General features: G+C 55.0%; 1 protein-coding gene across 4 annotated transcripts; it reads left to right on the forward strand.

The window, feature by feature from the left end:
- Positions 1 to 231: 231 nt before the first annotated feature.
- On the forward strand, positions 232 to 11927 carry Rps6ka4 (ribosomal protein S6 kinase A4). 4 transcript variants are annotated; one of them, XM_052191336.1, is made up of 17 exons: positions 232 to 381; positions 471 to 542; positions 1216 to 1434; positions 1528 to 1643; positions 2706 to 2813; positions 3014 to 3094; positions 3167 to 3270; positions 3373 to 3523; positions 5668 to 5832; positions 8751 to 8879; positions 9038 to 9171; positions 9262 to 9355; positions 9657 to 9830; positions 9919 to 10113; positions 10357 to 10516; positions 10652 to 10815; positions 10992 to 11927. In XM_052191336.1, the coding sequence occupies exons 1-17, from the start codon at positions 327 to 329 to the stop codon at positions 11190 to 11192; spliced, it is 2322 nt and encodes a 773-aa protein (XP_052047296.1). In that variant the 5' UTR covers positions 232 to 326; the 3' UTR covers positions 11193 to 11927. The 4 variants fall into 4 exon arrangements, with proteins under 4 accessions (XP_052047296.1, XP_052047321.1, XP_052047312.1 ...); XM_052191352.1 differs by having other exon boundaries at positions 313 to 381; positions 471 to 496; XM_052191361.1 differs by lacking the exon at positions 1216 to 1434.
- The last annotated feature ends 1114 nt before the right edge of the window (positions 11928 to 13041 follow it).

Consider the following 13041-nt stretch of genomic DNA (forward strand, 5'->3'; position numbering starts at 1 on the left):
CTAGTGTCCTCCACATCCTGCTGGACAGACACCTGGCTAGGAGGCTTGCTCCAGCTGCAGCCACATGTCATCCAAAGGCCCCGCACGGCTCTCACTGGTCCCGGGGCAGGGAGACCCTGCCACCGTCTGAGGCTTCCCACCGCAGCCCGGCTCCGTCACGTTCCAGCCGCCTGACTCAGGCCGCATGGGGCGGGGAGCCGGGAGGCGGTGCCGGCGCCCGCTCGGCCCCAGAGGCGGCACCAGGAAGCACCCGCCCCGGCCGGAGCCGCCATGTAACCGGCGCCGCCCGGAGCCCCAGCCGCGCGGGCCCCAGCGACCCGCCCGCCATGGGAGACGAGGATGAGGACGAGGGCTGCGCCGTGGAGCTGCAGATCACCGAAGGTGGGTGCCGGATCCCGGGGCGTCTGCCCTGTACGGGTGGCAAGAGTCAGCGACCCGCTGGGCTCATTTGCCCCCCCCTGTGCCCGCAGCCAACCTGACCGGGCATGAGGAGAAGGTGAGCGTGGAGAACTTCGCGCTGCTCAAGGTGCTGGGCACGGGAGGTGAGAAACCACGTTCACTGGACTAGTGACCTGGCATGGTGCTTTGGGCCTTCTGCCCGCCCACTCGCCTGGACCTGGGCCTGGGCCTGGTTGCTAGGGAGGTCCCCCCACCCTTTCCCGGCATAGCTCCCCTTGCCCGCCCCGCCCTACCGTACTAGGGTTCCGTGCCCACTTTGCAGGGCGTCCACGTTGACAGGACTCATTTCTGCAAAGTCCTGTGCGTGCATGCCCCCTGCCGCAATTTCCTAGTCTCTTTGGGGTTTTAACCCCCTCCCAAGAACTTTGCATAGCTTCTCCGCCCCCTTTCTTCCCTTGCGAGTCCCACTCTTGTGATTTGCAAATCCCCCAGTCCTGGTTTGCAAATCCCTCCGCTGTCTGGGAGCGCGCCTCTGCCTCCGGTGCCAGCGGTTTCATCTTTTCTCAGCTCTCTTGATCATCCCAGGTTTGCACGTGCCCCGCCCCCTCCCCGCCCCGCAGGCCTTCTGGAGTTGCAAGCTCCCCAGGCTAGTTTGCACTGCACATTGCTTCTCAGGCTTTAACCCAGCACCCTCCAGGGAGGGCTCACCTTTTCCTTAGAAGGCTCTGTCAGCCTTTTGCACCCCTCTTCCTACCAGCCTGCACCGCCCTCTCACTTACAGCCCACCTTCCAACCGCTTGCTTGCTGCTCCCACAGCCTACGGGAAGGTGTTCCTGGTGCGGAAGGCGGGTGGGCACGATGCGGGCAAGCTCTATGCCATGAAGGTGCTACGCAAGGCGGCGTTGGTGCAGCGCGCCAAGACGCAGGAGCATACCCGCACCGAACGCTCCGTGCTGGAGCTGGTGCGCCAGGCACCCTTCCTGGTCACACTGCACTACGCCTTCCAGACGGATGCCAAGCTGCACCTCATCCTGGGTGAGGGCCTGTCATATCTCAGCTTTGGAAGGGGACGGGAGGTAGATTAGGCTGCCTTGTAGGGAAACATCTCAACTTCTCCTGCACCCCCAGACTACGTGAGTGGTGGGGAGATGTTCACTCACCTCTACCAGCGCCAGTACTTCAAGGAGGCTGAAGTGCGGGTGTACGGGGGAGAGATTGTGCTGGCCTTGGAACACCTGCACAAGGTAGGAGAGGGGTCCCTGGCTTTTGGCTGCTCTTTCCGGGACGCAGTGAGGGGCTTCCTGTTTCAGGGGTGGCTTGGGCTGGGACCTTGCAAGAACTGCTTGAAACAGTGCTACCTGGAAGGGTCTTCTGCTCCAGAACCTTCCAGAAGGGGCTTTCCTCCAGCAGGAACTTAGGCTAACCTTCATTGAACTTCCTTAAGTGGTAACCTCAGACCTCAGGCCCCAAGGCCTCTGAAATGGGGCTTTTTGTCCACACTCTTGGAGGCCTTGGGGCCTGTGCACAGGACTTCTCAGAGCAGGGTCCCTTCGGTGGCCCTTCTTGATTCCCTTCTTATTAGTTTTTATTTTGTGTATGTGTGGCGTGCGTAGGTGCATATGTGCCGGAGTACATACGCAGGTCAGATTCTGTAACAGTAACCATCTCCTTCCACCTTTGCGTGGGTCCTGAGCTCAATCTCAGATCACCAGCACTGTCTGCTGAGCCCTCTCCATGGTCCTCTACTTTAACGCTTTCCCTTAGCGTTTCATGTAGCCCAAGCTGGCCTTGAGATCTCGGTTTAGTTCAGAATGACCTTGAACTTCTGATCCTGCAGCACCCCGCCCCTTTGAAACAGAGATCTCAAGCTTGTCTGGTACATCTAGTGTCATGGGGAGCTGGGGACCCAACCCAGGGCCCATGCTAGACTCTCTACTAACCAGTTCCACCCAGCCCCAGCCCTTTCTTTCTTCTCTTTTCTCTATTCCTTTTCTTCTCTGTTTGTTTGTTGTTTAGTTTGGGGTCTCACTCTGAGACCCCGCTCTCCTGGTAATCGCTGACTGGCCCTGGCTGGCTGCTGAAGCCACCTGTGCACTGGGATGACGGGGACGAGCTTGCCTGCCTGGGTCCAGTGGCTTTTCTTATTTAATAACTAGCTCTGCCCCGGCCTCATCCTGCCCTGGAGTTCACCCTGCAGAGCAGAACTTCTTCAGGGCACCTCTTTATCCTCAGTGGGGACCTGCAGGGCTGTGGCTGTGTAGGGTGTCTATTGGGGCCGCACTCAATGTCCTGTCTGCCCTTACCAGCTGGGCATCATCTACCGGGACCTGAAGCTGGAGAACGTCTTACTCGACTCGGAAGGTCACATTGTCCTCACAGACTTTGGGCTGAGCAAGGAGTTCCTGACGGAGGAGGTGAGTGGCTGGGGAGGTCCTCCCGCGGCAGCCACGCTTCCAGCCAGGCCTTGACCTGCTGCCTCCATATCAGAGGGGCTGCAAGGGCACAGTGTTTTCCCAGCATGTTCTAAAGCTGAGCAAGTTCTGCTCTAAGCCTTTAGGGCCCTTGGGGTAGGGATGACGCTAAGGTATCCAAACGGGTCCTCTTGGCTTCGCAGAAAGAGCGGACCTTCTCCTTCTGTGGCACAATAGAGTACATGGCACCCGAAATCATCCGAAGCAAGGCTGGCCATGGCAAGGTAGGTGGTCAGGGTGAAGGTGGCAGGGGCGGGGCTAGTGCGCAAGGCCCTCACTCTGGCCCCGCCCCCTAGGCTGTGGACTGGTGGAGCCTGGGTATCCTGCTCTTCGAGCTGCTGACAGGGGCCTCACCCTTCACACTGGAGGGCGAGAAGAACACTCAGGCCGAGGTGTCTCGGTAAGTTGTACAGGTCATGGAGGGTAGCTGAGGGCTATACGGCCTGCCTGGGCTGGGTGGGGAGAGGGCTTGCTGCCCCTGACACCCCACCCATCCTCCCAGACGGATCTTGAAGTGCTCCCCTCCCTTCCCCCTCCGGATTGGGCCTGTGGCACAGGACCTGCTACAGCGGCTGCTGTGCAAGGACCCTAAGAAGAGGTTGGGCGCAGGTCCCCAGGGTGCACAGGAAGTCAAGAGTCACCCCTTTTTCCAGGTGAGGCTTTAAGCTATGACTTCATAGACCTTCACCTCTGAATGCCGGGCTGCAGCATGGGGAACACTAATGCACTCCATCTTTTCTAACGTTATACACAATAAGAGATCAAAGGGCAGAATGCGCAGACTCCACTGTCCTCAGGACACTCTCCCTGGGAATGCGCGAACTGGCTCGGAGCCTTCCCATTTGACCTCACTGCGTGGGTGTTCCTAGCTGTTGTCTTCTCCTGTCTATATGTAGGCATCCGATTTGTCACCTATGTGACATGGCAACAGGAGCATCCATTTGTGGATATCTCCTGTGGCCAGGCCCAGGATCCCTCCTGCCTCTGTGCTGGGATCCTAGCCTCCAGGGTTGCTCTCAGACCAGAGTCTTCCTCTCCCAGGCCAGCATGGCCCCAGGTGGAGGCATGGGCAGGACTAGAACCCAGAATGGAGCTGACCAGGGTCCACTTCCTTCAGGGCATTTCTGGAACACCCCCAATCTCAGACTGTATGCTGGGAGAGTGCTCACCTGTTATCCTGCAGAAGCCCCAAGGTCTTTGAGGCTTGCCACTTGGAACTGGTGTCCTCTCCATTCTGCCCTTTCTTTGAACAAGATCTTTGGAGACTACTGCACATATACACTTACCTGACATTGCATACATACAAACACACATGCATATATATGTACACATGCAATGGGGTGTGGTGAGGAGAAGAAATCCAGACCACATTGTCTTTGAGAATCCAAGCTCTTTGAGAATCCAAGCTCATTCTCATATTCATTCTCTCTCTCTCTCTCTCTCTCTCTCTCTCTCTCTCTCTCTCTCTTCCTCCCTCCCCCTTCTCATTCTTCCATATTTAGACATGACATCCATTTCTAGGGTTGCTTTTTGGCTCCAAAGGGATGACTATGTAGACTGCTTTCCAGGCCAGAAGCAGGAGGAGGAAGGGCAGGGTTTTTAAGTTTCTCACCTTCCCTTCAAAGTGCCTCCCTAGGCTCCACCTGACAGTATTTCCTTGCAAGCTACTGGGCACAACCAGCTATAAGGAAGTATTTGTAAGATGATGCATCTTGGCTGTATTGGAATTATGGTGCTAAAAGGACAGGGAGATGGATGCTGGCAGAAGCTTAGTCGGTCCTGTCACATTAGCTTAAACATGTAAACGGAAGGTGCTCATTCCCAGAAAGGAGGACAACTTGTAGGAATTGGCTTTTTCCTTCCACTGTGTGTGTTCTAGGGAGCAAGCTCGGGCTGTCAGGCTTGGGGTTGAGTGCCCCTATCCAGGGAGTCTCACCTACCCCTTTAGTCTCCTTGTCACAGAGTATCAGTTCTCAGTCACTGGTCCAAGTGCCGCATGGTAATTATACTTAGGTTGCAGAATGGCTAAGAAAGGGTTAAAGAGGCTTCCCTGCTGAGGTTGTCCTGAAGACACTGAGCAGACGCAGAGCCAGGCCACAGGCTGTTTCCAGGCCCAGTCTGAAGTGGGCTGAATGCCACTGAAGAAGAAGCTATGTGGGAGCTTGGGCGAGAGGCAGGAGGTCTCTGCTGTGGCAACTTTCCTGGGTGAGGTAGTCACCTGTGACCCAGTGACTAGTCAGCAGGTCTTGGGATCCTTCTTTTCACAGTCCCAGGGGAAGGATTTCCTTTAGATGTGATATGCTCAAGTGTCTGATTCTTCTGACATCCCACCGGGGTCTCAAACTCCCTATGTAGCTGAGGACGCCTTGTGTTTCTGATTTCCTGCCTCTACCTCCCCAGTTGTAGGATTATAGGCATGCTCAGTTTATTCATTCTGAGGGTCAGACCAGGATCCTGTGCACATCTAGGGAGGCAGACACGTTACCACCAGAGCTTTGCCCTCAGCTCAGGGCTTGCTACATTTCCAGGCATCCTTATTTATTAGATACAAATATTTATCAGCTTGTGCCTCTGGCTGTGCTGGCAGACAGCAGTTGTTTACTTGTATAAAGGAGATGTAACACTCATTCTTCCTCAGCAATTAGATTCAAAATGGAGTAGCTCACAAAAGGCTGTGTCTTTATAAAGTAGTCATTCAAGGTTAGGCACAGCCTGAAAGGATCCACTCCATCTTCCCGCAGAGGGAGCAGAGTGGATCAGTTTGCTCTCATTTTTCACCCTTGACCTTCCTCCTTAGGGTCTGGATTGGGTAGCTCTGGCTGCCAGAAAGATCCCAGCCCCATTCCGGCCCCAGATCCGCTCAGAGCTGGACGTGGGGAATTTTGCAGAGGAGTTCACTCGGCTGGAGCCTGTCTACTCGCCTGCTGGCAGCCCTCCACCCGGGGACCCTCGCATCTTTCAGGTGAGTGGGAACCCACAAGACCCCAGATGGAGGAGATGCCAGACACTCATGCCTGCTTCAGTCCTGCTGGCAAAGACCCTGGGTTCCTCTGAGGACACTTCTCCCCAGACTGCCTGATGTTGTCAGTTGCAGAATCACCATAGCTGTGTTTGATGGCTTTGTATTTTATGCTAACATCTGCTCACCCTTTTCAAAGTTTTATTCATTTATGATTTACTTACTTATTATGCACATAGGGATTTTGTCTGCTTGTGTGTTCCTGTACCCCTGAGCATGCCTGGGGCTCAAGGCCAGAAGAGGGCATCAGATCCCTTGGGACTGCATTGCAGGTGGTTGTGAGCCACCATGTGGGTGCTGGGAATCAAACCCAGGTCCTCTGGAAGAGCAGCCGGAGCTCTTGACTGCTGAGCCATCTCTCCAGCTCCTGATCCTCTTTGTATACTGGGAATTAAACATAAGGCCTTACCTGTGCTGGGGGGCACTCCACCACTGAGTCATGCCACTAGCCCCTCTTTTATTTTGAGACATGGTTTTGATGAGTTAGTTGTTTAGGCTGGCTTTGAACTTTGTACCTTATTGCTTCAGTCTCCCAAGTAGCTCAAGTCCAGGTCAGTGCCTCCAGGCCTGGCTTTTCATTTCCTTTCCATTCCATCATTTCCGTGTTATCCAAAAATATTTTTTTTATTCGATATATTTTTTATTTACATTTCAAATGATTTCCCCACTCCCAAAGAGTCCCGTAAGCCCCCTTCTCTCCCCCTGTCCTCCCACCCACCCCTTCCCACTTCCCCGTTCTGGTTTTGCTGAATACTGCTTCATTGAGACTTTCCAGAACAAGGGGCCACTCTTCCTTTCTTCTTGTACCTCATTTGATGTGTGGATTATGTTTTGGGTTATCCAAAAATATTGTTTTAGGGTTTACAGAGATTACTCAATAGTTAAGAGCACTGGCTGCTCTTGCAGGTGACAGGAGTTCAAGTCCCAGCACCCACAACCATCTGCAATGCTAGTTCTAGGGGATCTGACGCCCTCTTCTGGCCTCACAGGGCACTGCACCAATGTGGTGAATAGACATGCATGCGGGCAAAACACCCACACATATAGAATAAATAAACTGAAAAATATTGCTTTACATTATTAAGGGCAGAGGATGTAAGTCACTTGGCAAAGACCTTGCTCTGCGCATGTGAAGCTTGGGTTTAGTCCCAGCACTGCATAAGCCGGGTCGTTGTTGCCTCCTGTAATCCCAGCACTCAGGAAGCAGAAGCAAGAGGATCAGGAGTTCAGGGTCATCCTTAGCTACATATGGAGTTTTGCGGCCAGCCTGGGATATATGAGACTCCGCCTCAAAAATTATTAATTTTCAAAATTGCTAAGTGGGTGAGGTGCTATGGTTGTACACAGCCCAGCACAGTGTGTAGAAACTCAGGTCTGAGTGACCAGGCTTGCCTTAGCCATCTAGGGCCTGGGGTGATGTGGTCCTGTGACAGGGGCTTACCATTCCCCTACCTGATGTCTACACAGTACCAATGCACGTTCTCGAGGCTCCCGGGCACACCTCTATTTTGCCTGCCCCAGAGCAGTCAATTGACAAGCTCTGCATTGGGTCAAACCACTGGCTCCCTGGGGTTTCCTTTCCTGTACTCCGCCCTTGAGACCAGTTTGACAAGACTGGTCTGGAAGTCCCTAAGGATTGGGCTCAATCCCTGTGTCTCTCAGGCCTAGGGCTCAGTCCAGCCTGTAGGACATAGTTTAAACATATTAAATAAAAACTGAACAATATTGACTCTGATAGATCCAGCCAGTTATGATGGTATTACACTGGTCATCCCAGAGGGCTGAGGTGCAGAGTGAGACTCCATCGAGCCCGCATAATGTGGTCTGGGCACTGGGAATGAACCAGTGACCTTAACAGGAGAAAGTACTACCCACATGGAGTCTGGTTTAAAGAAACCAATTGTGCCACATGGTGATGCACACCTGTAATCCCAGCACTGGGAGGCAGGAGGACGGATGTGAGTTTGAGGTCAGCGTGGGCTATATAGTGACTACCAGGCCAACCAAGGCTACATAACATGACCTGTCTCAAAACAAAACTAAGACTGTGGTGGCACTGGTCTTTAATCTCAGCACTCAGGAGGCACAGCCAGTGGGATCTCTGTGAATTCAGACCAGCCTGGTCTACACAGTAAGACCCTGCCCACAATACAAATTAACAAACCCAAACAACAACAACTAGAACAAAACCGTAACAACAGAACTTTGAAAATGCTAGGATGTGAGTCTGTATGAAAGGCGAAGACTGGATTCTCTTTGCCTTTCTTTGGTATCCCGTCCCCTCACAGAGGAGGCCCGCATCTGGCTTGAAAGGGTAGAGTTGTTTTTCCCCTCCTTAGCAGATGAATTATCTTAAGCTAAGTGTGTATGACAGCAGGTGCAGCCCTTGTGTACCACCCTGAGCCACTAGTCTGTGCTAGGTACTTTGGGAGTAGAAGCCTGTCCCTGTGATAAGAGAAGTGTGGGTATCTCGCACTAGGAGGGTAGACATGATCCCAAGTGATCATAAACACGGTAGAATTAAATGTGTCCACACAGGGCTGGAGAGATGGCTCAGTGGTTAAAAACACTGACTGCTCTTCTGAAGGTCATGAGTTCAAATCTCAGCAACCACATGGTAGCTCACAACCATCGGGATTTGACGCCCTCTTCTGGTGTCTGAAGACAGCTATAGTGTACTTATACATATAATAATAAATAAATCACTTTTTAAAAAATGAGTCCACACAGGCTGTGTGCGCCCAGATGTAAGAATGCCCCTCCCTGCCCCTCTGTGGCTGAACTCAGCCCTCAGCACTACCCTGCACGGCAGCCCCGCCCGCGGGCAGCCACGCCCACCACGCCCACGCTCATCTTTGCAGGGATACTCCTTCGTGGCTCCATCCATCCTCTTTGACCATAACAACGCAGTGATGGCTGACGTGCTGGAGGCGTCTGGTGCTGGATGCAGGCCCGGCAGGGCGGCAGTTGCCAGGAGCGCCATGATGCAGGTGGGCTGGCCTCGGGTGGAGGCAGTATTGGCTTTGTTGGAGTCCTCTGCCTGGTTCCACCGTTTGCTGGCGGTATGATTTGGGTGTAGGCAGGCTGACGGCCATGACAGGGCCACTCATACCAAGTGTAAGGATCTAATGGCCCCCTTTACCTCCAGGACTCGCCTTTCTTCCAGCAGTATGAGCTGGACCTTCGCGAGCCAGCGCTGGGGCAGGGCAGCTTCTCTGTGTGTCGGAGATGTCGCCAGCGCCAGAGCGGCCAGGAATTTGCTGTCAAGATCCTCAGCCGCAGGTGGGAGGCCGGCTGTGAGCAGAGCCGTCCAGGGAGGGCTAGGGATAAGGGCCCAGCAGGCCGCTGTAACCCCTCCTACCTCGTCTCCAGGCTGGAGGAGAACACGCAGCGAGAGGTGGCTGCCCTTCGCCTGTGCCAGTCACACCCCAACGTGGTGAACCTGCATGAGGTGCTTCATGACCAGGTGACCAGCGCTTGTTAGGGACAGCCTGTGGAGTGGGGGATGGTAGAGAAGAGAGACCCCAGAGGTGGGACTGAGGGGCATAGGGCCTGAGGACTGCGGGACACTGCTGAGGCTGGAGCGGGAAGGAAATGTGAGGAGCTCACGAAGTGGGGCTTATGGGATGGGTGTGGTTAAACGTGGATAAAGAATGAGGTCCTGAGAAGCTGTTTGTTTAGGGTGTGTGTGGGGGAGTCAAGGAATATGGGGCTCCGGAGATAGCTGGGTGGGCAGGCAGTGGTAGTGACCCGCCTCGCCTCCGCAGTTACACACTTACCTGGTCCTGGAGTTGCTGCGGGGCGGGGAGCTGCTGGAGCACATCCGCAAGAAGCGGCTCTTCAGTGAGTCTGAGGCCAGCCAGATCCTTCGGAGCTTGGTGTCGGCAGTGAGCTTCATGCACGAGGAGGCGGGCGTGGTGCACCGCGACCTGAAACCCGAGGTGGGTGCCGGACCTGGGCTGTGGAGCAGGACTGCCTGGCACCTGTGCTGGGCCCTGCCCCTGACTTTCGCCCGCCTCCCTGCGGTAGAACATCCTGTACGCAGACGACACTCCCGGGGCCCCGGTGAAGATCATCGACTTCGGGTTCGCGAGACTGCGGCCTCAGAGCCCCGCGGGACCCATGCAGACACCTTGCTTCACCCTGCAGTACGCTGCACCCGAGCTGCTGGCACAACAGGGCTACGACGAGTCCTGCGATCTTTGGAGTCTGGGTGTCATTCTGGTAAGGTTCTCAGGGCAGCTGGAGTTAATTTTTCTGATGGTCAGCCTGAGGCAGGGGACCAGGTCTGTTAGGTGGAGTAGACTGTCTTTGAGGCCAGGCTGCAAAGCAGGGTCTCTGCGATGCTGGGATTGAGGCTCCAGCACTTTTGGGTAGTGGACACGGTGGCGGTGCTGTGTGTGGGGGTGAGGATGCAGCCTTCTCCCTTGCAGCCTGGACTGGTCTCGCTCCTTTATCTCCTCCTAGTACATGATGCTGTCTGGCCAGGTTCCCTTCCAAGGGGCCTCCGGCCAGGGCGGACAGAGCCAGGCAGCTGAGATCATGTGCAAGATCCGTGAAGGGCGCTTCTCACTGGACGGGGAAGCCTGGCAAGGTGTGTCGGAGGAAGCCAAGGAGCTGGTCCGAGGTGCGGAGCTGGCGGACGCGGGGCATGGTTAGGGAGGGAAGGTCATGAGGTTATGTATGTGAGGCAGGACAATCCCCGGATCAGGGGCAGGTGGAATGAGACTCCCTTCCCAGCATGCCCCTGCCTTACCACCAGGACTCCTGACAGTGGACCCCGCCAAACGGCTGAAGCTGGAGGGGCTGCGTAGCAGCTCGTGGCTTCAGGACGGCAGCGCGCGCTCCTCGCCCCCGCTCCGCACGCCGGATGTGCTGGAGTCCTCTGGGCCAGCGGTGCGCTCCGGGCTCAATGCCACTTTCATGGTAAGGGGCGAGCCGCTGGTGGGCAGAGCCCGCCTTTGATGGGTTAGGGAGTCCTGACCTCTGGGGGGCTGGAGGCCTGGGGCTTGTAGATCTGGGCACTGTGGGATGCACGCCAAGGCGAAGATTAGCAAACCCAACTCAGGCAAGATGGGGATATTCATTCTCTCCTTTCCCAGGCGTTCAACCGAGGCAAGCGCGAGGGCTTCTTTCTGAAGAGTGTGGAGAATGCGCCTCTGGCCAAGAGGCGCAAGCAGAAGCTCCGAAGCGCGGCCGCCTCCCGCCGCGGCTCCCCAGTGCCTGCCTCCCCCGGTCGTCTACCAGCCTCTGCCGCCAAGGGGACAACTCGCCGAGCCAATGGCCCCTTGTCCCCTTCCTAGCTCCCGCCACTGTGACCCCCTTCCCTTTAGGAGCTCTGACCCGGGAGCCTGGTGCTGCCACCAGACTTTTGCCAGCGGCTCCCACTCTGAGACCCAGGAATTGCCCTCCCCTCCACACCCACTTCCAGACAGAGCAGAAGTATTTTTATAAGCAGAGATTTTTTAAAAAATGTCTTACCAGATAAGAGTTGGGGACACAGGGAAGCAACTGTTGTGAGCAAAGTGGGGCTTGGGGCTCCCCCCCCCCCCCACTCTGGATGCTGCCTCACCAGGAGAGAGAAGGCCCCTTCCAGGGGCAACTCTGCCAAGAAAGGGCATCCTATCCTGTCCCTAAGTACGCAGTTGCCATGGCGAAGAAATCAGGAGCCCCTATCCTGTGCTTCCCTGGGACTTTGCCCCTCGGAGGGGACACCCATCAATGTCACTTTATGGACCGCGTGCAATGATGTCCACCAAAGACCTGTGTTGGGAATGAGAGAGAGACCCTGGGGGACCTCTGGAGCATTTCTGAGATACATCACTTTTATGTCACCGGCTTCTCCCCTAGTGGGGCTGAGGAAGGAGGCGGGTGCTCTCCCAGGGGAGCCCCTTTCTCACTCACCCATTCCTCATGGGCACAGCTGCTTCTAGCTGCAGGTGGAGCCTTGGGGTTCTGGGCCCGGCATCCACAGTCACTGCCCCAGCCCCTCTAGGCTGTGCCTTTGACTTTAAAATAAAATTCCATCCAGTGCTGCATGTGGATCTGCGGTCTGTGTTTATGGAGAGGGTGTCTGGAACCAGAGTTGGAGGGGCAGGTAGACCTTTGAGAGGGTGTCAAGATAGTCACTTAGCTGTATGCTGGTGTGCACTTGTGTATGCAGGTATGCATGCGTGTGTGTGTGTGTGTGTGTGTGTGTGTGTGTGTTTAGCCCTGAGGTCCTCATAGCTCATCTTTCCCTATTGCTCTCCATCTTTACTTACTTAATTCCAAAACAGGTTTTTCTCTGTGTACGCCTGGCTGTCCTAGAACTTTCTCTGTAGACCAGTCTGGCCTTGAACTCTCAGAGATCCAGAGATCTACCTGTCTTGCCTGCTGGGACTAAAAGCAAGTGTGCCCTCCCTCCCCGAGCTAGTTAATTTTAAGACAGGGTCTCTACATAGCATTGGCTGTAATATGTAGATCAGGTTGGCCTCAAACTCATAGAGATACCTCTGCCTCCATTTCCCAAATGCTGGCTTTAAAGGTGTGTTCCACCTTGGTGAGCCTCCATCTTTATTTTTTGAGACAGTGTCTCTCACTGAACCTGAGCTGGGCTCCTGGGCAGGCTCCCGTGCCACACCTGGCTTTTTATGTGGGTTTTGGGATTCCAACTCATGTCCTCCTAGTGTAGACCCTTTACAGACCCACTGGGATCCCCAGTCCCACCATTTTGTTTCATTTGCACGTGTATGCCTGCTTACATTAACGTGGGCGCACGTATGTTCAGGCGTGCATGTGCATTCATGCAGAAAGCCAAGGTTGACGCTGGGAGTCTTCCTCAGTTGCCCTCTGTCTTACTCACTGTATGGTTTAGCCAGCCAGCTTGCTCCAGCGATCCTTAGCCTTCTGGGCCACCATGCCCATCCCACCGTTATGTGGATCCTGGGGATTGTAATTTACTCAGCGAGCCTCCCGCCCTTTCTGCTAACCCTACCCTCCACCCAGTTATTCTGCTTTTGCGTTTTGAGATCCACAAGCCCAGGCTGTTCACTATGTAGTTGAGGATCATCCGGACCTGGAACGCCTCAACCTTCTGTTTCCACTTCCTGCTCATGGTCACCACCGTGATGCACCTGGTGCTTCTGGCGTGTTAGGAAAGCACGCAGCCAA

The sequence above is a fragment of the Apodemus sylvaticus genome, chromosome 1 (assembly GCF_947179515.1).
Source record: "Apodemus sylvaticus chromosome 1, mApoSyl1.1, whole genome shotgun sequence".
NCBI classification, from domain to species: domain Eukaryota; kingdom Metazoa; phylum Chordata; class Mammalia; order Rodentia; family Muridae; genus Apodemus; species Apodemus sylvaticus.